The following is a 24,498-nucleotide window of genomic DNA, read 5'->3' as shown; positions in this document are numbered from 1 at the left end:
TTGGCACCGATCCAGAAAACGACATTTGCTTCAATGCTGATGTCAAAATGATACTTCTGTTTCATATACGAAACGCACAGATCTCATTTGTTACACAAAACGTTTTTTTTTTTTTTTTTTTTTTTTTTTTATCTTCATAACCATTTACGTGCATAGTTATTATCATTTTTACTATTGTGATTTGATTTTTTAACTACGTACGACCATATGTGAAAAGTTGTCATACTTATTTCATATTTATCCATAACAGGTAATGTTTTGGTTGAAACGTCCACTGCACGCGTTACGGAATTGGGCTAGTCGTCTCATAAATGGCAAATACCATGGTCAATGACACACCGGGGTTTTTTTCGCCTCAGCCGGATCAAAGTCATACCGGACTTTGCCAATGCCACTGTCTATGATACGTTCAATAATAATTGCAAGTACATGTTACGCGTACTGAACGTATGAGTCTATCAAATATAGGTTATGGTCAGAGTCGGAATCGTGGACCGAACAGCATACGTTTCTCTTTAGCAAGGTGTTTTTCTTCTTTCTAAAATAATAATTCTAAACGTTGATACACCTATAACATTGTGGATTCTAAAATTGAAACAATAACATGATAAAACGATACTGAGTATACGTTTTCGTTTGTTGACAAACAGAAGTCTGATGTCTAATTTTTCGGCTCGTTTGACCATGCAACAAAATCCCTCGAAAATATCCAGCTATAACGTGTCATCTCAAATCCGTTTTACTTCATGCTGTGATTGCTTCATGATGTTCACTAGGCTTGATGATTAGTACTTCGTATTCATAGTAGTTCACATCGAGGCTTGCATTCCGCAATGGTTTTTTTTGCCTGTTTCGTGGAGTAGGCTCAATTGTGCCATACTCGGCCTTTATGATACCCGTGGCGGTACCTCAGGGATTAGATTCGGCATGATTCAGTATATAGGAAATGGAGGCTGAGAGCCCGCCGCAGGTTAGAAAACTTCGGATTAACCGAAAATATATACATACCCGTATGTCGTATACATTTCTAGGTATATATGTACAGAATATTAGTCGTTGCCAGACCGTATGATCTATGTCGGCAATGTTATCTTTAACTTTAAAACGAAATTAAGCAATTGCAGACATTTTTTTTTTACCTAGAATTTTATACGATGAGGATGGGATATGGACTAATGGATTACTAAGGGAAAAATCAACCAGGCTTTACGGACGTGCTGTCTCGAAGAGTGAGCCTAAGCATCTGTAACTGAGGGTAATAGGAAAAGCACAATAGCTTCCTTTATTTACGCAGCTTGTGTAGTCCGTATCGTTGACTTTGGTTGTGACTGATGGTGATAATAATAAAATCTGATCTTGAGGTGCCCATTAGCGATAGTCGGCGAGCGATTAGGTCGTCAGTTGTTCAAAATGACGAAGCTGTTCAACTGGCTGCGGAATAAATGGAAGATGTCTGTGGATTCTGCCAAGGTGCGAAGTATAAAAAAAGGTTTGCACTGAGCGTGTCTAAGCACAAATCTACATATCGTGTATATATACATATGAATGAATGTATGTATGTATGTATGTGCGTACTTTTATGAACATTACGTTTTATTTCTTATTTGATAAAACCCTAGTAGGGTCGTTCTATCTTATTATCGTTGAGACGCCTTCAGAATATTGGGTTGGACAATGGGCTTTTCGATATACCGAATTAAGGAGGAAGCTATCTTTTCAACTGTAAAAATACGATATGTAGAATTGCAATGATTAAAATGGAGCCAACTTAGTCCAGCAAGATGAATTGATAAACTTGCACGCTGCAAGGGCTGCGATGCGGCTCTTAGCTACGTGACGAGCAGGTATATCAAGTAAACACTGTTGGGAGGTAACTGAAGTTCATGAACTAACAGAAATTTTGCCATTTCCCATGTTGTCCACAACTGTCCACATATTGAAGCGACCCCAACACGTTTTCAGCCTCCACCCGAGGCACCGCGCGAATTTAAGCCCACTGACCTCGATGTTATGTACAATGATGCTACTAAAGATGACGACATTCGCGAAACACGAAGGTAATTCTGTCTATGAATATCTACTATTGAGTTTTTTTATTTTGCATGTAAACCTTGTCTTCGGTGTGGCAGCAAGTTTCCGATTTATCGAAAATTTTAATAATAGTAGAAAAAACGATTTAAACAATTTGGTCTTACTTAAACCTAATAAGGTAGGCTAGACTAGACCTTATGTATAATTTTTTTAGCGGCAACGAATCTCATCAAGATAGTTTGTATAAGCAGGCGTAAACCTATATTCACAGATATTAGCCAAGCAAAGTTGTGTCACATAACTCTGATAGGAGAAGTTCTCCTTGCCACCAAACTTAAGCACGCTTTCTGAACTCCATCCGGCACCTGAGCGTGATCACTGTAGTTATTACTTCGTTGCAAAAGTACTGACATTGACTCTAATCGTGTTTTCAGTGTGTTGATGCATTTGCTTTCACAAGTGACCATCGGCATGGACTTAACTAAGGTGACGTTGCCTACGCACATTCTCGAACGACGATCCCTTCTCGAGTTCTACGCCAGTTTCTTCACACACGCGGACCTATTTATTAAGTAACTAGACATCTTAATAGTAGTAGTACAATTTGAGTTCATTATTTGTGTTATTTAGGACGCTATGCTACTGTAGGGTCCGATTCAAAAAAGCAGGCCAAAATGCCACGTATACTGTATGCTTTCAGTATTGCCAGCTATGGGACTCCGTGCGACAGGATGGTGGCCTTAGTTCGATGGTACATGTCGGCATATCACGTCAGTCTCAAGCCGAAACGCCCAAAGAAACCCTACAACCCTGTACTTGGGGAGGTGTTCAAGTGCTACTACGAAATCAGCGATAACGACGTAAGTACAGTACGTAGCTCAGGTTTGTTTTCATTTTAGATTCATTAATTATCACTGTTTGCACCTGGCAGAAAGTTAAACCTAGCCCTGGCCAGCCATTTCGATGATAGGTATAGCAAAGTTTCGGACAGTCATCTTTGTTCAAGAAACCGGTAACGCAATGTCTTTATTTTCAAAGAACGCGCATGTAAACACGTGAGTAGTAGTCAACTACTAAGCAGTGACATCAACTACTGCTAGTAATTAGTAAATTTGCATTATTCGAGATTATGGCCCATACCAGATAGCCCTAAGAATGCTAGGATCAGGGGCATCGGGAATTATTAGCTCAGGAAAAAATATTTTCACAAGGTGCAAATCATTGATAATTTCTAATGATACGATCTGCAAACTATAAGTTAGTAGAATCAAAAGTAGTTTTTGCACCATCTTTCTAGCTGTCGCGCTCAGCGTACTTGAACGTTTAGCCAGCTTGCTAGTAGCAATTCAACCCAGAACCTGTAATCTGGTTTGTTGTTTGTCGTTAGCTCGTGCAGTAACCTTTGCACACAACTGTTCGGCAGGGTATCCTTCGTCAAGAAGATTAAAGGATAAACTGAATCATGAATGACGAGCCATTCCTTTCATGATTCATCCAGCCAACGTCCTCATCTACGGCGGACGGCCGCATGCCTTCACGCGAGACAATCCGCTCCGATCTGAGGTTCATAGCGGAGCAGGTCTCGCATCAACCGCCCATAAGCGCCTTTTATGCGGAGTGTCCAGCGATGAACATCACTTGTACAGCCCATATCCATACGAAGACCCAGTTTCGAGGGACACACGTCACAGTCCAACTGGTAGGCAAAGGAAGAATCATACTGCACTCGCACAACGAAGAATACGAGTGTACCTTCCCGACTGTCTATATAAGGTGATCTCATCTCCTTAGAACCTTTTTTGCCTACAGGCCCAACTGTACAGGATAGGATATGATCGTCCTTTAGTCTGCTACAGTATTTTTTCGTTGTTGTCACTTCATTAGAGCGATATATGGTCAGTTACAGCGCCTAAGAGATCCAACCTCAGTGTCTTTATTATTTAGACTAGTTTAATGACCGCTGTGCTTGTTAAACGTACGCTTATACCAGATTTAACTTATCCTAATGTATCTGTTAAGAGAAGCAGAGCTTTAGATGCGTTACTTTCAATGAGCTTAATTAGGCTCCATTAAAAGTTAAAACTTGACAAATAAGAAAGATAAAAGGAAGAAAAAAGAAATAGTTAATCGTTCAACTTGCTCTTACACATAATACAACTTGTTTATCAGGTCAATCTTCTCGACACCCTGGATGGAATTTGGGGACAGTATAAATATTGCATGTCGACATACTGAAATGAGCTGCGAAATTAAGTTTATCACCAAGGGTGTATTTGGCGGTGACGCCAACACCATAAAGGGATATATCAAAAATAAGGGTGACACAATTGCTAAGTTAACAGGAAACTGGACCGATGTTGTTTTTATTTCACAAATAGTCAAGGATAGAAAGGTACGTTCTTCATTCTTAGTAATTGCTTTTTAATTGGCTTAAACCTTTATTAAGCTGTTCAATTCGTTAACATTTATTACGCATATCAGCATAATAATTTACGATTTATCCAGCTTTTTTGTTTTATAAAAATAAATATAAATAGGTGTACACATCGTTATGCTCTACACTATAGAGGTTGTTGTAACCCTATTTTTCCTTCAAACATAATCCAAGGCATATGTATAAAACGTCCGTTAAATATGTATACCCTCTATATATATATATATATATATATATATATATAATAAGACAGGCATAAGCAACGCGATACGCGCGAATATGTAAATACACATCTTACTAAACGGGATCTTCGTTCGAATGTTTTTCTGATAACATGTTAACTACTACTGCTGACATAAGACAAAGTCCGGATACGGCGATAATAAGGTGCTTTTTAATGTTGCGACCGCAACGCACAACAGAATGCATGTACGTTCGGTCGAACAACAGGAGCCATTTGAATCGCGCAGGATCTGGGCTAATGTAACGTATCACTTGTTTTACGAGAATCTTGAGTTGGCCACGATGTATAAAAACAAAGTCGAAGAAGCACAACGTCAAGAGAGGTATAACCGTGAACGATTGAGTGTAACGTGGAAACCTCGGTAAGTTTGCTCAGTGCCCTCTGAAGTATTGTCGTGTTGACTTCATATCGACTAATCCGATAAAGTTCAGGTATTTAGTCGGCTTCTTCATTGTTTGTAACTAGAACTCCTTGGCGTATGAAGTATTTAATTTGCCCGTTGTTTTCTTGGTATACTGAATTTTGTTCTCAAATAAACACACTTGGTCGTTTTTCCATTTTCTTACTCTTCTATGGCTTAGTAACTTCGCGCTGCTACAAAACGTAGGGGAAGCTTAAATTCAAAGCCAAGATCAAATGCGCAAAAACCAAATTAATAGCGAGATGTTCGACGAATACAATGTAGATTGTAAAATGGCGATTCGTTGTTGGCTTACTGCAGCTTGAAACGTTTCACGTAAAAAACCTACTATTATTAAATGACCTCTATACACCCAACCTTCGCTGCCATTCCTTCTCGTTGCCGAGTTTAAAGTTAAACAAAAGCCAACTTACTTGCACCTAGACAATATCAACTGTACCAAGGTTTTTTAGATTGAATTGTATAAAACATGTGATTACCTTCTTCCAGGGAATTTGTGTCTGAGAGTGGTGGCTGGGTGTACAAAAATCGATATAAGCCCCGATGAAGTTCTGCTTGATAGGTAAACAAATGGCACTTCACGATGATGCGACCTGGAATTTTCTATAAGCATGTTTTAATAAATAACATGCAATTTGCATGGAAGCTCCGGACATTTGTCTTATTACAACGTAATCGTAATTATTTATGTTTTCGCCTATACTATGATATTTTATATAGTAATTCGATTGTTCGGTCTTAATATCATGAGAAAGACGTAGCTTTGAAATATCAACTTGTTGATATTTCAAAGCTAACTCCTATCAGTCCTTTAGTAGTGCTCCATAGGTAATCAAAAATTGCAATTTGCAATGGTCTACCTTCTTATTTAAGCATGTTTATTGCTACCAATTATATCGTTCATCCTACGCTAATTTCAGTCGCATCGGAGTTTTCAATATCAAAACTAATTGAAGAGGCTGACATACGCCGCCGGAACATCAGGCCAGATCCCCTGTGACCTATTAGCATCGTCCCTAACTTTTGAAAATAAGGCAATTTCAGCGTGCCGAAGCCTGTTTTTCGTTGACCAACACTTTGACAGATCTATCGGCACATTTCTACATATTAAGCGTATATAACCAGGCTATACCATGAAATAGCAGCAAATATTTGTCCTTTAATGTACACTCCATACCTATCCAGACTTGTGTCGATGAAGGCGGAACGAAGCTCGGCGATAATTTATGTAGTATATGTATTGATTTCACCTTTACCTCTAAAAATATCAAAGTAAATAAATTGATGGTTCCTGTCAGATTGTTCCTATATTATTGTTTATAATTAGTTCTTATCTTTTAAATGTTAGTGCAATTATTAATACTGAAATACATGTAAAATTGACGAAATTGCTCAGTTGGTGCAGACCTGACTGCTACACCGGCGCCCGGCTCCTTTCGAGTCCGTATTAATGTAAGGCCTGTGTTAGAAGCAAGCCTCGCGTGTTATTTTATCTTGGTATTATATTATTATTATTAGATCATAATTATTACGCTGTTCGGGAGATCTGAAAACTTGTCGATAAAAATCGTTAAATGCAAACGTCAGGTAAATACGAGTCAGAATCATGTTAACAAGAGTAGTAAAATATCTTAAGATATAAATAAAAGACCTTTGAAGAGCTCAGCTTCGCGCGTTTTGAAGGTGGACAAGGCTTCTCTAGAGCATGACTCCTTATCCGCGGTAACAGAGCAGTATTTGCGTTACTTGTAGCATAGCATAATTGTATAGTCGATCTTACTACACTTAATCATACCTTTACCTAAATACCCCTGACAATGGCTTAAACCACCTCAGAATAACTTTGATTTTTATTTATCTATTTATATAGTTATATTTTTAGTTGGTTTATTATTATTTTTAATACATTTATTATGTATTAGTTATTTTCTAGCTTGCTTATTAATTAGCTCACATACCCAAGATTTAGATAGATACTCTTCAGTCTCACTTTTGGTGCGCAAATGCCACCTTAACCTTTCAACATGCTCTATCATCTAAGGTTGTCTACCTAGCCGCTGTTCACGGCAGTCTTAAAGAAAAGCTTAATAAGTTGCGAAAAAAATAGGTAAGTGAAAGGTAGTTGTGCATCGTAGAACTGCCATGCATCATCACGTAGCAGTCATGGAAGTGTCTGGATAATGGAGTACATGAAGGCTGGTTTGTCTTTAAAATAAAAAAAAAAAAAAGCAAGCTGGGTTGTGTTAAAAATAAATGGGGATTTATAGCTGTGCACGTAGCCGGTGTCAACAATAAGGTTGAGGCCTCGAAATAAGCAAGGCGTTAGTTACAATGCTGATAGTTTTAAAGGGTTCAATGTGTAACCAGCTCGCAAAACAAACTGCTATATGTCTAAATATAATTTTCAAATAAAGCAGTCATAGAGTCAGCGTTTAGCATAAGCTAACTACATTGATCAATGTATTCTTCTTTGTAGTGAGGCAGTGTATAGATGACGCTTTTCACAGGCGACAACGGCCATTCTTTGCTGCTCCTATCATCGCCCTTACATCGAATGCGATAGAGCGTTTGCAAGCTTGAAAAAGCTTGCAAACGCTCTATCTCTTGCAGGCAGTAAGCCGTGGTTTCTAAAGAAAAGATGTATGTGATAAGCAATGATATGCACCACAACATCTACACCAAAGCTATCTTTTCAATTATGTCCACATCATCTCTTGCTTCGCCGCCTAGTTGGTTATGTAGCAAAGTTACAGGTGCCACAATATGATACAATTGCCAACTAGATCTAAACTTTTTCTCGTTTACCCTTTCTTCCGCTATTTGTTTGTATGTTAACTGGATCAAATATCGTGTGTTTACCCGGCGCTTTGCTACGGATTCTTCCTGTAAGATCTTCGCTAACCAATATCGACAGCTGTGGCTATTACTCTCACTGCATAGAACCCTCCTCCTAGCGACGTCCTTTCGGCTAGCCCTCTTTCGCCCCGTTAGCTACCACCTGCAGCTGACCTAGACGTGATCAAATAATAGCCATGGCGGCGAACGAAACCACAATAAAATGATGTGGTCGGACTGTTGATTACGCGACGAAAATGAATCGACCTGCCATCAGAATCAGTTACCAATTGCCATCATAGGAATATGTCAGCGTTTTTACATCGTTTCGGTAAGAAAACGGTTGGATAGGAAAGCTCAAAAACACACGAAATTACAAACTCTTGATAATTCACGTGTCATGAAAATTACCTGGCTTTTCATTGTCAACAATGAATACACTAAACATAACTATGATTGACGTCTGGAGATCTTCCGGTGCTGTTATCGTGACGTGAAACGATAGGGAGCAGACGATTTGACCACTCGAACGATGGCTTATCGGCCATCGCGCTGCACCGCGTTTACCGTTAGAGTATCCGTTGAACATCGATTTGCTGTTGTATGGCGGCTGACGTTATTCTGTTTCATAGCAGGTTTTCTCAAAATCGGCTCGAATCGAGCGTTTCAAGCGCCCGCGATGACTGCTGTAAGACAATGGAACTATCAGCAATGGCTGGACGGACAAAACTGTGCAGTGGTGATACTTAACCAACCTCTGAATGTCCGACAGAGCGAGATTATTTCAAGGCTGTGGAGATCGGCCCGCGCGCGAGTTGCCGTTGATGGCGGTAGTAATTGTTTACTCAAAGAATTGCCACAGCTTACACCCGATCTTATAACTGGCGATCTCGACTCAGTAACGAACGATGTCCTTCAGGAGTATGAAAACCGCGGTGTCGAAATTATAAGAACTGCTGATCAGGAACATACAGATTTCACGAAGTGTCTCCAGGTATTATATAGACGGCACCCAGGCCTTGAAATCATTTTGGCCTTTTGTGCAATGGGCGGGCGCCTTGATCAGATGATGGCCAATATTAATACGCTTTACCAGAGTGTGGACTTTACCCACGCCGATGTTGTTATTCACACTGGCACCGAAGTTTGCTGGGTTCTTCGAAAAGGAACGCATCGAATAATGACCCCACAAGGTGTACGAGGTGGCTACTGTGGCATTATTGCAGTTGGCAGCCCGGTGAGAGCCACATCTAAAGGCTTAAAGTGGAATCTCAACTCAACGGAGTTGGCGTTCCGAAGACTTGTGAGCACCTCAAATAGTATTACGAGCGATGAAGTGGAAATAGAAGTGACAGATGATGTATTATGGACAATGACGCTTAGCTAGCCTATTTATTAACACTGACCGTACCTCTCATAAATACGTTACAAAAAAAAAAAAAAAAAAAACTATTTTTAATGTAGTCAATGAAAATCGCTCAATGCAATGTTTTTTTCTAAGTGGTTCGAGCACATTCAATTAAATAGGGTCCAGTATGGAGTGCTTAGCTAACCAATAGATAGCGTCGGGAAGTTAAAGATCCATACGAGCTGATTACTTTTTCTTCTGAGGTTTTTCTTTCTTATGAGTTATTACGTTGCTAATCCGGTCTCCTCTACTGACGGCTGACCAGAATGACTTAGTTTATGGCTCTTTTCTATTGTGCCGATGAATCATTAGGTAATAATATTTTGATAGGTACGGAACAGGGCTAGTCGAGAAAAACAACCCGCTGGCGTATCGTAGGTATAAACATAAGAGGTACATCTTTAATGATCACCGAACTTCGCTACTTTGCACTAATTTTCGAAAACCGTTGGAAATTTTACGTAGCTTTGAGAATCATGTTTCGGATAGTGTATATTAACCAATCATAGTCAGGTTAGCTGAGGCTATAATTTTTTCGGTTTCAGCATCACTTGCTCTGGGTTATTAAGTAATACTTCATAAAATTAAAACTTTATTTCCTATAAAAGTAAGATTGATTTTGAGCCAAAATCATTCCACATAATTGTGAAAATCAACGTTTATGTACTATAAACAAACATAAGTGCACACAAATAACAAAGTGCTTTAAATTGAGCTCCATCTCCAAATCTATAGATGCTAAAGCTTTTCTTTTGTTTAATGACAACACCATCCGGTACTTACGCCTGAGACGCAAGTTATCAATGATATCTATCATAATTGATCTTATGAAGTCGCAAGCTCTATTGTGCAGTTGTACTACAGGAGGTACCTTAAATATTCAAATCATTCCAAAGCCACATCTATGAAGACATACGGTCAAGTGTGACGTTGCGTTGACCTCGACGTTCAATTTTGTCTATAAATCGGTACAGACCTGAAAACTTCGTAATAACGCTGAATACGACTTTTGGAAGCGCTCAGTCACCCGTTGCTTATGAATGTCTCTTGCACACCAATCAGTTTTTATTTTTCTTTAATTCAACAAGAAAATGAAAGCCTTATTGTCATCATACGTGTATAGAAAATAGCAAGGGATGCATAGGTTGACGAACATTATTATGAAGGCTATGACTGCCAACGGAGAAAAACCGTAGCACCATTACCACGAGACACTGCAGACAAAAGAGGAAACAAAACCTGAAAGAATATTACGAACCTTTGACATCCAGGATATCGTCTGTGCTATACACCTTTTCATCGTTTCGAATGCTCATTAGGATGCCCAGTACCATACCATGCCATGCCATGATTGCCAATAAAATATCGCATTTTATGATTCCGTTTGTTCTATGAGTTAAGTACGATGGTGTAATCTTGGGTTGTTGAAAAACTACTGTGTGTTTAAGCCGAAATTGAAGCAAATATTTTTTTTTACTTTAAAATAATATTACTAAACTAAATATAAGCCATGTTGAGCGATGCCCTTGTGCCATTTTTCTGTTTATGCAATAAACCTCTTTCTGTAGAACTTTCCTTCCTATGGCTTGTGAGTGAACAAGATGATTAAGTGATTGTTGCATCCCTCTATTGAAACTGAATTAACACCAATAAGGAAGTTACGCAGAAAGCGAGACAGGTTGTAGTCTGATGAAACAAGGTTCGTGTCATACAGGGTACGCATTCATTTTATATACAAGTGTTGTCAATATTTTCCGGATAGCTAAACATGTGTGTAGTCCGGCGTTATCATGGTGGCAGGCAACGCCATCTTTCAATTCAGTTAAGTTCACCCATTCAGTTTTTTTTAATGGCTTGTTGTAATTCTGTTGACGTTGACAGCAGAGGTACGAATTAGCCGTTTCGCCACGCTGAACCAACTCATAAAGCCTTTCTAAACCCAAAAAAGCACCTAGCGTTACCTTCTTAGTTGCCAGTCTGAGCTTTGCTACAGATCGTAGAGTACATTGATTCTATTTGTGCGTGATCTGTTTCTCGCAGTTCGTGATGAAACATTTCAGAAGTGGCTGTTTTTTTGTGTATACGTGAAACTTCGCGAGTAGAAATACAAACAAGTAAATTATTCTACATCAGTTCATGTAGCGCCCAAACATCAAGCTTCTTTTTGTCGTCAGCTTTGTTTGAGTGGTTTAAAACCATTTGGTAGTGATGGTACGCTTGGTGATGTTATGGCAATTCATGTGTTTTTATTTTTTATTTTTATTTCACATTTTATCAATCAATCATCAGTTTTAATGGTCATATCATTAACGTTTTCGAACCACTACGAAGATTTTCAATTCCAGATTTCAACAATTTTCCAGAATGAAAGTGACAAAATCATCTTTGAACTATTTCACCTAAGAACGCATTTCAACGATAAACAGAAAATTTTTGTTAGTCTGTCTGGGCAGCATTTATGTCTACATCGTAATAAAATTGTAAAACATAGTAATTTATTTCCAGAAATTTCACCCATATTTATGGCGCTGTATTATAAATCTGAAAAAGGCGTTTCAACAAAGCTTTCAAATGCCACACGATGCCGACATGACACGACTTATCTTACTCGAGATACATAACTTGAAAGCCATCTTGCTAGAAAAACTCGCAATACATTTCGACAAGTCAATATTAGATTAGATCATATTGTTAAATGATGGCTAATAAAACTGGATTACGTAGAATTTTACATATTTTTAATAATTTCTTCTTAATGTCCACACCTTATTCAGGATGGCTAATTCAAACTTAATAATCATTATATGTTTGAGATGAGCAATGTTCACACGATATTTTTACGGGGCGCTAAAAATCTTTATTAAAGGTCCCGCGATAATCGAACGCTAGCATGAACATAAAAGTAATCTTGATGTATTCACCCAATATCAGGTAACCCGACTACTAATTCAAGAATCGTACAGATTTCCCCTACTGGGATCTATTAACTTAAAGTTATACGTCAATATTTATAACAATGCTTTCAATATATAATTATAGTTACCGGCAAACGTGACTTTTTCAAAAAAATCAATGACTCTGGATTTCTATTGTAAATTAATCCACAATTTCTATATAGATGTAGCGTTTTAATCCAACTTCTAAATTCTACAGTGGATTGTGAAGGGAATTTGCTGTTGCATTAGAAATTATTTGATACCTATCTTAGATAATAGTAGTTAAGTATATACTTCTGCGGACTAGCCTTATAATGATGGCTTATATATTAATCACATCGGTTACGGCAATAGCGTCTACCAAGCAAAAATTCTGTACAACTTGATCTTCGTACAAAGAAGGACTATAAAGTAACTTGAATACCCTATCTAAGAATTGATATGTCGTCTCCGGCGTGGTCTAGTGGCTAGGATTCCTGGTTTTCACCCAGGCGGCCCGGGTTCAATTCCCGGCGTCGGAATAATTTTAAAATACTTTACATTTCAATATAGTGCTTTGAGCGTTATCTTGATTTATAATATACATGGACAGTTTTACCACAGACCGTAACTATTATCATCGCATAACTGGAATACACTTACATACAACACTACTTAAAAAAAGAAAATCTAATAACCAGTACTACATGTAATCATTAGGGAAATGTTTGCTAACGCTGTGCATGTAACCACAGTATTTTGAAATGAATTTTGTAGTTTATTCTATGTAATAGTGACTGCCGATAACCATTTTTGCCGGTGATATTAATAGTGAAGGTAATCCTTTGGTGTTTTTCGAGTCGTGTACACGTCAGAGTACCTAATCCTATATTTATAAAAGTTATGGGCCGGCTTATCTATTTGATCACGCCTGCCGAAAGATAATGCTCATCGCGTATTGTTGGACATGGTCTATCACGCTGATTTGTGGAGTACATATTTCCAGCAGTCAAGCGATAAGGTTCATGTTCCATTAGATCCTAACGTATATGTTCAAAATTAAATTCTAATATATATTTTGCTTGATTGCGTATCCATTAACACAGAACTGTGCTCCGTTTTGTTGCTTCGAATTGTGTAATTGCCATAGGTCTTCTAAAATACTTAACAGTGTTGTAAAAGTTAGGCATCGTCGTGAATATAACATTCGCGTTAATATCCCGGTATTTAATTCAATCCTTTTTAGTCGTATTTGCAAGGAAATCGTGGTTTAGCCCTAAGTCATCCTTTCTGTGCAATGACTTAGTTATTTTCAGCTAATTTTATTATATTAAATGAATTTCAAACCATGCCTAAATGACATCTTCTTTGCACCATACACAAAACGGTGCGCAGCATAAATTAACGTGTTGCTACTTTCACATACCTGATTTTTTGTGGGTATTTACTCCACGACAAGTTACCTAAAACTATATTTTGATTTTACTTTCAGGTATACTACAGAACGTGCCTTTCCCGAGTTATATCATGAATTGAAGTGACTCAGGCGACGGTATGGCCGGGTATACTAGTAAAGGCTTGAGAGCGATCGAGGCACCAAGTCAGAATGGCCGAGTGGTCTAAGGCGGCAGATTTAAGCTCTGCTCCTCGAAAGAGGGCGTGGGTTCGAACCCCACTTCTGACACAGACTATTTTTATAAAATAGTGTTATAAGATCATTATTTTAATTTGTTGGATACATCCCGACACTGGCAAAATCCTTAAACTGTGGAGTTGTTTGTAAGTGAAAACTACAAAAATGTGCTGTCAATATTAGATGGAGACTACTGTGGATAACGTGAAGAATTTCTATTGAAATTTTTATTACTTGCGTTTGTAGATTCCAGTTAGTAATCTAGTATGAAATACCCAAGCCAAATAAATATAAACTATGATTCTCCGTTTAGGAATAATTGAAACTAAAATTGGAGATGCCGGGGATTGAACCCGGGGCCTTTCACATGCGAAGCGAACGCTCTACCACTGAGCTACATCCCCTACGATCGCTTCGGCCACCTCCGAACTCAAGTCATGGACCAGAAGCATCTGCAAAAATAGTATATTGAATACTTAATTACATTATCTAATTCTGAACAAAGACACATTAGCAAAGGAATACTCCTCTAGTTACACATCAAAATTAAACCCGAATTTTGTGATGTGCATAGAAAAGGGTGGACCGTGGTTATAGATATAATTTATATCTATAGTACGGGTTGTAGGTATGATACTGAAGATAAATAAGATAGATTGGTAGTTGTTTAAAGTTAGATAGCGAGTACTCTATATTATTAACTGTTGTAGTTAGCTGCGAAACAGCCGGCGAGTAAATGCGGTGCCCATTAGGATTAGCCTGTATAGACTGCTACACTAAGTGGTTCAATAATCCAAGGTGATTGTGAAGGCAGTCACGATTCTAATATCTAGCCTAATATTACAGGATTCTTGATTTATTAATTTAGTACTTTTTATTTGGGAAAGAGGAACCAGCTGTTTGAAATTCATTTGTTATTTTATTGCTATTTTATTCGGAGTTAAAGTTTTCACATGTTTCAAAGCTTATTTGTCGCAGTATCGCTTAAATACGATCTAAACTTTCCATAACACAGATGACCCGTTAGCAGCACATTGGCATATTATTGTCTCGACCACTCAAAAATAAGCGGAAAATGTTTTCCAAAAAATTGCCGAATGCTGATAACGTCTGTTTGAGTACCGATAATCCACGGGGATGTAGCTCAGTGGTAGAGCGTTCGCTTTGCATGTGAAAGGCCCCGGGTTCGATCCCCGGCATCTCCACTTGTTTTGTCGTTTCTTTTCGAAATTAAGTAAAGGTTACATCTTATCGTCTATACTGAAATATATCACCTACAGAAATGCCTCACATTTAATATTCGCACCAAATGGCAAAATATCACACACATCTCTTGAAAATATATGTACTTTACGCAGTGTTCGACTTAGCATGGAGGCTAAATTTGCAACAATTCATTTAAAAAACCCTGATTGAGTGGCGATTCTACTTGCGCATGTAATATATATCCATTAAGCTCAATCCAAGTAATAAATGGTAGTTTATTTTTGCCCTTCTATAAATGCGTAACATGGTAAATTTGTCATTTTCAATGGGCTATAGAACAGACACTCATTGATGCTCGCGTTGGTGACGTCTTTAAATTAGACTGCAGCGCCCTCTGTGATGACTGCACGAATCAGCCATTCACGGAGGTACCTCTAGATAACAGCCTTTATGATATAATGATGTTTTGGCATCTCATCATAGCCAGGATGCGTCAATAAGTTGAAGAATATTGCATCAAAATCATTTAGCTTTTTAAAGGTGGTCGATGGAATGAGAGAATGTTTCAAGCGGTTGTAAGAACTGCTGATCAGGAACATACAGATTTCGAGAAATGTCTCCAAATACAGACGACACCCAGGCCTTGAAATCATTTTGGCTTTTTGTGCAATGGGCGGGCGCCTTGATCAGATCATGGCCAATATTAATACGCTTTACTAGAGTGTGGACATCACCCACGCCGATGTTGTTATTCACACTAGCGCCAAAGTTCACTGGGTTCTTCGAAAGGGGTCGCATCGAATAATGGCCCGACAAAGTGTACGAGGTGGCTACTGCGGCATCATTGCAGCTGGAAGTCCGGTGACAGCCACATCTAAAGGCTTAAAGTGGAATCTCAACTCCGCGGGATTGGCGTTCTGAAGACATGTGAGCACCTTAAAGAGTATTACAAACGATGAAGCGGAAATAGAAGTGACAGATGATGTACCATGGACAATGACGCTTATCTAGCCTATTAACACTGACAATACCTATATGCATATAACCTGGTTTCTCATAGATATGTTACACATAAGATAATAAGAAAAACTATTTTCAATGTATTTATAAAGAATTTATAAAAAATTAATAACAATATAATTTTTCGATAAAATATATTTGTTCCTACTTATTTTATCAAAATTAAAAATTTTTATCTACAAATAATATTTATGCTCAAATTGCTAAATTTCTTAAAATTTTAAAAGTTATCGCTCAATGCAATATTTTTTTAAAATCAAAAACACTTTGAATGGTTCGAGCACGATCTACTTAATGAGGTCGAGTTTGAAGTGCTTAGCTTTTTTTATTGGAGGTTAAGTGCAAATGCATTATGCAGACCAGACTTCACAACTGTGTTGTTCATCTGATACTGTGGTACTCTCACCCATTAAATCCTGGACTCCTCAAAGACTTGAGCTTTAATTCGGGATATAGTTTAATATTACCATAACTTGCAGGAACGGGCGTTGGGCTACTATCCTTCTTTGTCACGTTCCGATCCATCCTCCATTCGGGCTTCTCTCCTCCCCGGGTATACTAACTCCCGAACGGGGTCTTCTGCCCTGCTTTTCCATAAGAGCCGATAGTAGGACATCGGATCCTTGCTCGTCTCGAGCTTGTCCTTCCGTTATTTTCCTGCGGCGCATTCTTTCGAGCTGTTCCTTTTTTTCACAATGTCATCAAAGTTTTCCTTGTCCTTCGTCATTTGCACCATTCCCTTTACGCTACCCGTCATTAATACCTCTCTGTGTGCCTGCTTATCTCTGACCCGTCTTCCATGCTCGATACGCAGAATACGCAGGTGTCCGCTTACGCTTTGCCGATCTTGGCCATGTAAGTCTGAAACTGTCCGTGGCCCGACAGGACCTGGCAGGAATGATACGTAAGCTCTCCATAGGTGCTGTGCTTCCATTCCTTGACATCTGGAATAAGACGCCCAGAACCTCTCCTCTACTATTGGCTTTGGGAGTTTCCCGCGATCGCTGCCACTTGTCCATCGTGGCCGTGCGGCCATGTCATCGTCGTTATTTACGTTTTTCAGACGGCGTTCCGCTTTTTCGCTGGCGAGCAGACCCCATTCTGGTCAGCACTAAAAAAACTTCGGTTGAAACGGTTCTGTACGCTCTTGCTACGCGTATTGCTGCTATCCTTTGAGCGGTCAGCAGTGCGTCGCAGTCGTATCTGCCCACATTAAGGCTGCGGAGAGTGCTCTAGCCTCTTTTACAGAAGTGAGGAATCTCCGATGGCCCTCAGAGGCTCCCCCTACTCTAAGCAGAATGCGGAACATGTTGAGGGCTGTTTTTCCCGCCTTTGCGGCTACATATTTAATGTGTTCCTTTGCAGACATCGCGATGTCCAGCATTACGCCGGGGTATCTTGCTTTTTTCTGGAACTGATTTGAGTATATCCCAAAAAGAGATTGACCCTTCTGATCTTCTTTTTGCCAGTTAAATGCTGGTTTTGTCTTCTCAGCGGCTAACCTTAAGTAGTGTTCTTCCATCCACCGATTTACCAACTCTAGAGACCCATTTACTTTATTTTCCAGGTCGCCTTTTGCCCGGGCCTTGATAATAAGAGCCAGATCATCTGCGTGTGCAGTAGTTTCTGCCCCTCTCAGTAAATCCGCAATTTGTAACACGCCATCGTAGGCTAAGTTCCACAGTGTTGGTCCAAAAACCGCTCCCTGTGGTACCTCAGCTGTGACCCTGTATTTCGTCCCGTCTGCCTCCAGTCTTCCGTTTTTTAAATACGAGCTGACGACTCTGCATAGATACGTGGAGATCACCTTCTCCTCCAGTATGACCATCAATGTTCTCCAATTCATGCTATCAAAGACATTTCTAACATTCGGCAAAATAGGAAGTACAAAGTTTCTAGTCTTCAGCGTCCCCTTCATCTCCGCTCTCGTTGTCTTGAGGACCCTGTCTACAGCTGCGAGTGTTGAACGCTGTTTCCGGAAGCCGTATTGTGCTCCTGACAGTGCTCCTTTTTCTTTCGTTTCTTTGGTCAACCGAGCGACTATGAGGCTCTCCATGGCCTTTGCAGCCATGTTCAGAAGGCAGATCGGTCGAAAAGCCGTCGACTCTGTTTTATTTTCAGACTTTGGGATCAGCACTAAATTTACTTCCTTCCATACGTTCGGAAAATCCTTTGTCGCAGGATATCATTCGCTAACTTTTGAAGGATCTTCGGCCGTCCTTTGATTAGCATCCAGACCATCTCTGACGACACGCCGTCCGATCCAGATGCTTTGCCTGTCGCTAGTTCTTCCGTTGCTTCTCCCACTTCTTCAACTGTCACTTCAGAGATGTCGTCTTCGTCAACCTCGGGCGCTGTGTCATCTTTCCAGGGCTGCGTTGGGAAAAGACACTTTACCGCGTTCGCCGCTACGTCAGAAGTGAGCGGTGACGATTTTTCCTCTATTTTGCTCATAATTATTTGGTACGAAAGTCCAAAAACGTCTCGGTCGACCGTCTCAATCAGTTTCTGCCAGAATCTTTTCTTGCTTCGTCTTATGTATATGGAGGCTTAGCTAACCAATAGATAGCGTCGGGAAGTTATAGATCCATACGAGCTGATTACTACAAGCTGAGGTTTTTCCTATGGGTTATTATAGAGTTGATCTGGTCTTCTCTACTGACGGCTCACCAAAATGACTTAGCTTATAGCTCTTTTCTATTGCAACGATGAATCATTAGGTAATTATGCTTTGATATGGTACGGAGCAGTGCTAGTTGCTCTGAATTATTAAGTAATACTTCATAAAATTAAAACTTTATTTCCTGTAAAAGTAAGATTGATTTTGAGCCAAAATCATTCCACATAATTGCGAAAATCAACGTTTATGTACTATAAACAAACGTAAGTGCACACAAATAGCAAAGTGCTTTAAATTGAACTCCATCTCAAAATCTATAGATGCTAAAGCTTTTCCTTTGTTTAATGACAACACCATCCGGTACTTAAGCCTTAGATGCAAGTTATCACTGATATCTATTATAATTGATCTTATGAAGTCGCAAGCTCTATTATGCAGTTGTACTACAGGAGGTACCTTAAATATTCAAATCATTCCAAAGCCACATCTATGAAGACATACGGTCAAGTGTGACGTTGCGTTGACCTCGACGTTCAATTTTGTCTGTAAATCGGTACAGACCTGAAAACTTCGTAATAACGCTGAATACGACTTTTGGAAGCGCTCAGCCACCCGTTGCTTATGAATGTCTCTTGCACACCAATCAGTTTTTATTTTTCTTTAATTCAACAAGAAAATGAAAGCCTTATTGTCATCATACGTGTATAGAAAATAGCAAAGGATGCATAGGTTGACGAACATTATTATGAAGGCTATGACTTCCAACGGAGAAAAACCGTAGCACCATTACCACGAGACACTGCGGACAAAAGAGGAAACAAAACCTGAAAGAATATTACGAACCTTTGACATCCAGGATATCGTCTGTGCTATACACCTTTTCATCGTTTCGAATGCTCATTAGGATGTCCAGTATCACACCATGCCATGATTGCCAATAAAATATCGCGTTTTATGATTCTGTTTGTTCTATGAGTTAAGTACGATAGTGTAATCTTGGGTTGTTGAAAAACTACTGTGTGTTTAAGCCGAAATTGAAGCAAATATTTCTTTTTACTTTAAAATAATATTACTAAACTAAATATAAGCCATGTTGAGCGATGCCCTTGTGCCATTTTTCTGTTTATGCAATAAACCTCTTTCTGTAGAACTTTCCTTCCTATGGCTTGTGAGTGAACAAGATGATTAAGTGATTGTTGCATCCCTCTATTGAAACTGAATTAACACCAATAAGGAAGTTACGCAGAAAGCGAGACAGGTTGTAGTCTGATGAAACAAGGTTCGTGTCATACAGGGTACGCATTCATTTTATATACAAGTGTTGTCAATATTTTCCGGATAGCTAAACATGTGTGTAGTCCGGCGTTATCATGGTGGCAGGCAACGCCATCTTTCAATTCAGTTAAGTTCACCCATTCAGTTTTTTTTAATGGCTTGTTGTAATTCTGTTAACGTTGACAGCAGAGGTACGAATTAGCCGTTTCGCCACGCTGAACCAACTCATAAAGCCTTTCTAAACCCAAAAAAGCACCTAGAGTTACCTTCTTAGTTGCCAGTCTGAGCTTTGCTACAGATCGTAGAGTACATTGTTTTTATTTGTACGTGATCTGTTTCTCGCAGTTCGTGATGAAACACTTTAGAAGTGGCTGTTTTTTTGTGTATACATAAAACCTCGCGAGTAGAAATACAAACGAGTAGATTATTCTACATCAGTTCATGTAGCGCCCAAATATCGAGCTTCTTTTTGTCGTCAGCTTTGTTTAAGTGATTTAAAACCATTTGGTAGTGATGGTACGCTCGGTGATGTTATGGCAATTCATGTGTCAGCATTGCTCAATTTTATGGTCATATCATTAACGTTTTTGAACCACTACAAGGATTTTCAATTCCAGATTTCAACAATTTTCCAGAATGAAAGTGACAAAATCATCTTTGAACTATTTCTTCTAAGAACGCATTTCAACAATAAACAGAAAATTTCTTTTTAGTGTGTCTGGGCAGCATTTATGTCTACATCGTAATAAAATTGTAAAACATAGTAATTTATTTTCAGAAATTTCACCCATATTTATGGCGCTGTATTTTAAATATGAAAAAGGTGTTTCAACAAAGCTTTCAAATGCCACACGATGCCGACCTGACGCCACCTATTTTACTCGAGATACATAACTTGAAAGCCATCTTCCTAGAAAAACTGGCGATACGCTTCGACAAGTCAATATTAGATTGGATCATATTGTTAGATGATGGCTAATAAAACTGGATTACGTAGAATTTTACATATTTTTAATAATTTTTTTCTTAATATCCACACCTTATTCAAGATGGCTAATTCAAACTTAATAATCATTATATGTTTAAGATGAACAATGTTCACGCGATATTTTTACGGGACGCTAAAAATCTTTATTAATGGTCCCGCGATAATCGAACGTTAGCAAAACCATAAAAATAATCTTAATGTATTCACTTATATCAGGTAACCCGATTATTAATTCAAGAATCATACAGATTTCCCCTATTGGGATCTATTAACTTGAAGTTATACATCAGTATTTAATACAATGCTTTCAATCAATAATTATAGTTACCGGCAAACGTGAATTTTTCACAAAAACTAATAACTCTTGATTTCTATTCTCAAATGAATCCACAATTTCTATGTAGACGTAGCATTTTAATCCAACTTTTAAATTCTGATAGTCAATTGTGAAGGGAATTCGCTGTTGCATTAGACATTATTTGCTACCTATCTTAGACAAGAGTAGTTAAGTATATACTTCTGCGGACTAGTCTTATAACGATGGCTTATATATTAATCACATCGGTTACGGCAATAACGTCTACCAAGCAAAAATTCTGTACAATTTGATCTTCGTACAAAGAAGGACTATAAAGTAACTTGAATATTCTATCTAAGCATTGATATGCCGTCTCCGGCGTGGTCTAGTGGCTAGGATTCCTGGTTTTCACCCAGGCGGCCCGGGTTCAATTCCCGGCGTCGGAAAAATTTTGAAATCTTTTACATTTCAATATAGTGCTTTGAGCGTTATCTTTATTTGTAATATACATGCACAGTTTTACCACAGATCGTGGCCATTATCATCGCATAACTGGAATACACTTATATACCACGGTATTTAAAAAAAGAAAATCTAATAATTAGTCCTACATGTAATCATTAGAGAAATGTTTGCTAACGCTGTGCATGTAACCACAGTATTTTGAAATGAATTTTGTAGTTTATTCTATGTAATAGTGACTGCCGATAACCATTTTTACCGGTGATATTAATAGTGAAGGCAATCCTTTGGTGTTTTTCGAGTCGTGTTGTCTTACACGCCAGAGTACCTAATCCTATATTTATAAAAGTTATGGGCCGGCTTATCTATTTGATTACGTCTGCCGAAAGATAATGCTCATCGCGTATTGTTGGACATGGTCTAACACGCTGATTTGTGAAGTACATATTTCCCGCAGTCAAGCGATAAGGCTCACGTTCCATTAGATATTAATGTATTTGTTCAAAATTAAGTTCTGATATATATTTTGCTTGATTGCGTATCTATTAATACAGAACGGTGCTCCGTTTTATTGCTTTGAATTGTGTAATCGCCATAGGTCTTCTAAAATACTGAACAGTGTTGTAAAAGTAATCCGTCGTCAAGGGTATAACGTCGACGTTAACATATCAATATTCAATTCAAATTTTTAATGGTATTTGCAAGGAAATCATGTTTTTTTCTTTTTGTACAATGACTCAGTTATGTTCAGCTAATTTTATTATATTAAATGAATTTCAAACTATGCCTAAGTGCTATCTTTTTTCCGCCATGCACAATTACTTTGTTCAAACGGTGCGTAGCATAAATTAATGTGTTGCTACTTGCACATACTTGATATTTGACGGGTATTTGTTCTACGACAAGTTATATGAAATTAAATTTTGATTTTACTTGCAGGTATACGTGCTTTTCCCGGGTCACATAATGAATTGAAATGACTCAGACGACGGTATGGCCGAGTGTACTAGTAAAGGCTTGAGAGCGATTGAGGTACCCAGTTAGAATGGCCGAGTGGTCTAAGGCGGCAGATTTAAGCTCTGCTCCTCGAAAGAGGGCGTGGGTTCGAACCCCACTTCTGACACAGAAATTTTTGTAAAAGAGTCTTATGAAGTGTTTTAATTTCTTGTAAAATTCGCCACGACGTAGGTAAAATAAATATATATAGAAAAAATAATAAGTGAAGTTGTTTGTAAGTGCGAAGTACAAAAAGTGCTGTCAGTTACATGGGGGTACATGTCTGAATTTGTACAACGCGAAGAATCACCCGTTGAGTTTTTTTTTATTACGTACGTTTGGATTTCCAATTACAAACCTACTGTAAAATACCCAAACCATATATGTAAACTATGATTCCATCTAGAAATAACTGCAACTAAAGTGGAGATGCCGGGGATTGAACCCGGGGCCTTTCACATGCGAAGCGAACGCTCTACCACTGAGCTACATCCCCTACGAGTGGTTCGTGCGTCTCCGAACTCAAGTCATGGGCCAGAAACGTCTGTAAAAATAATATAATATTGAATACTTGATTACATTATCTAGTTCTGAACAAAGACGCATCGACAAAGGAATACTCCTCTAGCTGCACATCAAAATTAAACGCGAATTTTGTGATATGCATAGAAAAGGGTGGACCATGGTTATAGATATAATTTATATCTATAATATAGGTTGTAGGTATGATATTGAAGATAAATAAGATAGATTGGTAATTGTTTGAAGTTAGATAGCGAGTACTCTATATTACTAACTGTTGTAGTTAGCTACGAAACAGCCGGCGAGTAAATGCGGTGCCTGTTAGCATTAGCCTGCACAAAACGCTACATTAAACGGTTCAATAATCCAAGACCACTGTAAAGGCAGTTACGATTCGAATATCTAGCTTAATATTACAGAATTTTTGGTTTCTTAATTTAGTTTATTTTTTACTTTTTATCTGGAGAAGTGGAACCAGCTATTTGAGGTTCATTTGTTCTGAAACTATTTTATTCAGATTTAAAGTTTTCACACGTTTCATAGCTTACTTGTCGCAGCATCGCTTAAATACGAACTAAACTTTCCATAACACAGACGACCTGTTAGCAGCACATTATCTTATGCCTAAAAATAAGAGGAAAATGTTTTCCAAAAAATTGCCCCACACTGATAACGTTTTTCTCGGTGTGGGTCAACGTGGGGATGTAGCTCAGTGGTAGAGCGTTCGCTTTGCATGTGAAAGGCCCCGGGTTCGATCCCCGGCATCTCCACTTGTTTTATCGTTTCTCTTCGAAAGCTGTATTTAAAGCTGTATTTTTACCCTGTGTACTGGAACAAATCACCTGAACAAATGCCTCAAATCTCAGATTCGCATCAAATGATAAGATATTAGATATACCTCTTGGAAATATAAGCACTTTACACAGTTTTCGACTTAGCATGAAGGCTAAAGTTGCGGCAATTTAGTAATCCCTGATTAAGTGGCGATTCTCCTAGCGCATGTGATATATATCCATGTGAGCTTACTAAAGACATGCGAATTTATTTTTGTCCTTCTATAAATGCGTAACAGCGTAAATTTGTCGTTTTCAATGGCCTCTAGAATAGATACTCATTAATGCATCCTGGATGCGATGAGTCGCCAAAACATCATTATGCCATGAAGACTGCTACCTCGAGGTACCTCCGTG

General features: G+C 38.5%; 2 protein-coding genes and 8 non-coding genes across 15 annotated transcripts; 8 read left to right on the top strand and 2 right to left on the bottom strand.

Moving 5' to 3' along the window:
- Nucleotides 1-1,361: 1,361 nt before the first annotated feature.
- Nucleotides 1,362-6,386, top strand: LOC111251325 (oxysterol-binding protein-related protein 9-like). 4 transcript variants are annotated; one of them, XM_022807797.2, is made up of 9 exons: nucleotides 1,362-1,489; nucleotides 1,943-2,057; nucleotides 2,466-2,603; nucleotides 2,732-2,891; nucleotides 3,530-3,804; nucleotides 4,201-4,423; nucleotides 4,826-5,070; nucleotides 5,620-5,692; nucleotides 6,051-6,386. In XM_022807797.2, exons 1-8 carry the CDS (start codon nucleotides 1,411-1,413, stop codon nucleotides 5,675-5,677), a joined length of 1,293 nt encoding a protein of 430 aa, XP_022663532.2. In that variant the 5' UTR covers nucleotides 1,362-1,410; the 3' UTR covers nucleotides 5,678-5,692; nucleotides 6,051-6,386. The 4 variants fall into 4 exon arrangements, with proteins under 4 accessions (XP_022663532.2, XP_086846465.1, XP_022663531.2 ...); XM_086990339.1 differs by lacking the exon at nucleotides 6,051-6,386 and having other exon boundaries at nucleotides 4,916-5,070; nucleotides 5,620-5,776; XM_022807796.2 differs by lacking the exon at nucleotides 6,051-6,386 and having other exon boundaries at nucleotides 5,620-5,776.
- A 1,363-nt stretch (nucleotides 6,387-7,749) lies between these two features.
- Nucleotides 7,750-16,282, top strand: LOC111251689 (thiamine pyrophosphokinase 1). Of its 3 annotated transcripts, XR_015328693.1 has the most exons (3): nucleotides 7,827-8,296; nucleotides 13,781-14,067; nucleotides 14,235-16,282. XR_015328693.1 is itself a non-coding variant. In XM_022808521.2 (2 exons), exons 1-2 carry the CDS (start codon nucleotides 8,272-8,274, stop codon nucleotides 9,350-9,352), a joined length of 777 nt encoding a protein of 258 aa, XP_022664256.1. In that variant the 5' UTR covers nucleotides 8,127-8,271; the 3' UTR covers nucleotides 9,353-10,751. The 3 variants fall into 3 exon arrangements, 1 of the variants encoding a protein (XP_022664256.1); XR_002673933.2 differs by having other exon boundaries at nucleotides 7,750-8,296; nucleotides 13,781-16,282; XM_022808521.2 differs by lacking the exons at nucleotides 13,781-14,067; nucleotides 14,235-16,282 and adding an exon at nucleotides 8,601-10,751 and having other exon boundaries at nucleotides 8,127-8,296.
- Nucleotides 12,759-12,830, top strand: TRNAE-UUC (transfer RNA glutamic acid (anticodon UUC)). Its single transcript has one exon. It is a non-coding gene; the product is annotated as a tRNA-Glu (tRNA).
- Nucleotides 13,889-13,972, top strand: TRNAL-UAA (transfer RNA leucine (anticodon UAA)). Its single transcript has one exon. It is a non-coding gene; the product is annotated as a tRNA-Leu (tRNA).
- TRNAA-CGC (transfer RNA alanine (anticodon CGC)) lies at nucleotides 14,254-14,325 on the bottom strand. Its single transcript has one exon. It is a non-coding gene; the product is annotated as a tRNA-Ala (tRNA).
- TRNAA-UGC (transfer RNA alanine (anticodon UGC)) lies at nucleotides 15,055-15,126 on the top strand. The gene has a single exon. It is a non-coding gene; the product is annotated as a tRNA-Ala (tRNA).
- Nucleotides 16,283-21,702: 5,420 nt separating the features above from the next.
- Nucleotides 21,703-21,774, top strand: TRNAE-UUC (transfer RNA glutamic acid (anticodon UUC)). The gene has a single exon. It is a non-coding gene; the product is annotated as a tRNA-Glu (tRNA).
- Nucleotides 21,775-22,829: 1,055 nt separating this feature from the next.
- TRNAL-UAA (transfer RNA leucine (anticodon UAA)) lies at nucleotides 22,830-22,913 on the top strand. The gene has a single exon. It is a non-coding gene; the product is annotated as a tRNA-Leu (tRNA).
- Nucleotides 22,914-23,210: 297 nt separating this feature from the next.
- Nucleotides 23,211-23,282, bottom strand: TRNAA-CGC (transfer RNA alanine (anticodon CGC)). Its single transcript has one exon. It is a non-coding gene; the product is annotated as a tRNA-Ala (tRNA).
- Nucleotides 23,283-24,006: 724 nt separating this feature from the next.
- TRNAA-UGC (transfer RNA alanine (anticodon UGC)) lies at nucleotides 24,007-24,078 on the top strand. The gene has a single exon. It is a non-coding gene; the product is annotated as a tRNA-Ala (tRNA).
- Nucleotides 24,079-24,498: the final 420 nt, after the last annotated feature.

The sequence above is a fragment of the Varroa destructor genome, unplaced genomic scaffold, assembly GCF_002443255.2.
Source record: "Varroa destructor unplaced genomic scaffold, Vdes_3.0 BEIS01000005.1, whole genome shotgun sequence".
Classification (NCBI taxonomy): domain Eukaryota; kingdom Metazoa; phylum Arthropoda; class Arachnida; order Mesostigmata; family Varroidae; genus Varroa; species Varroa destructor.
The sequence above is the reverse complement of the archived record's forward strand: the minus strand, read 5'-3'. Positions and strand labels throughout refer to the sequence as shown.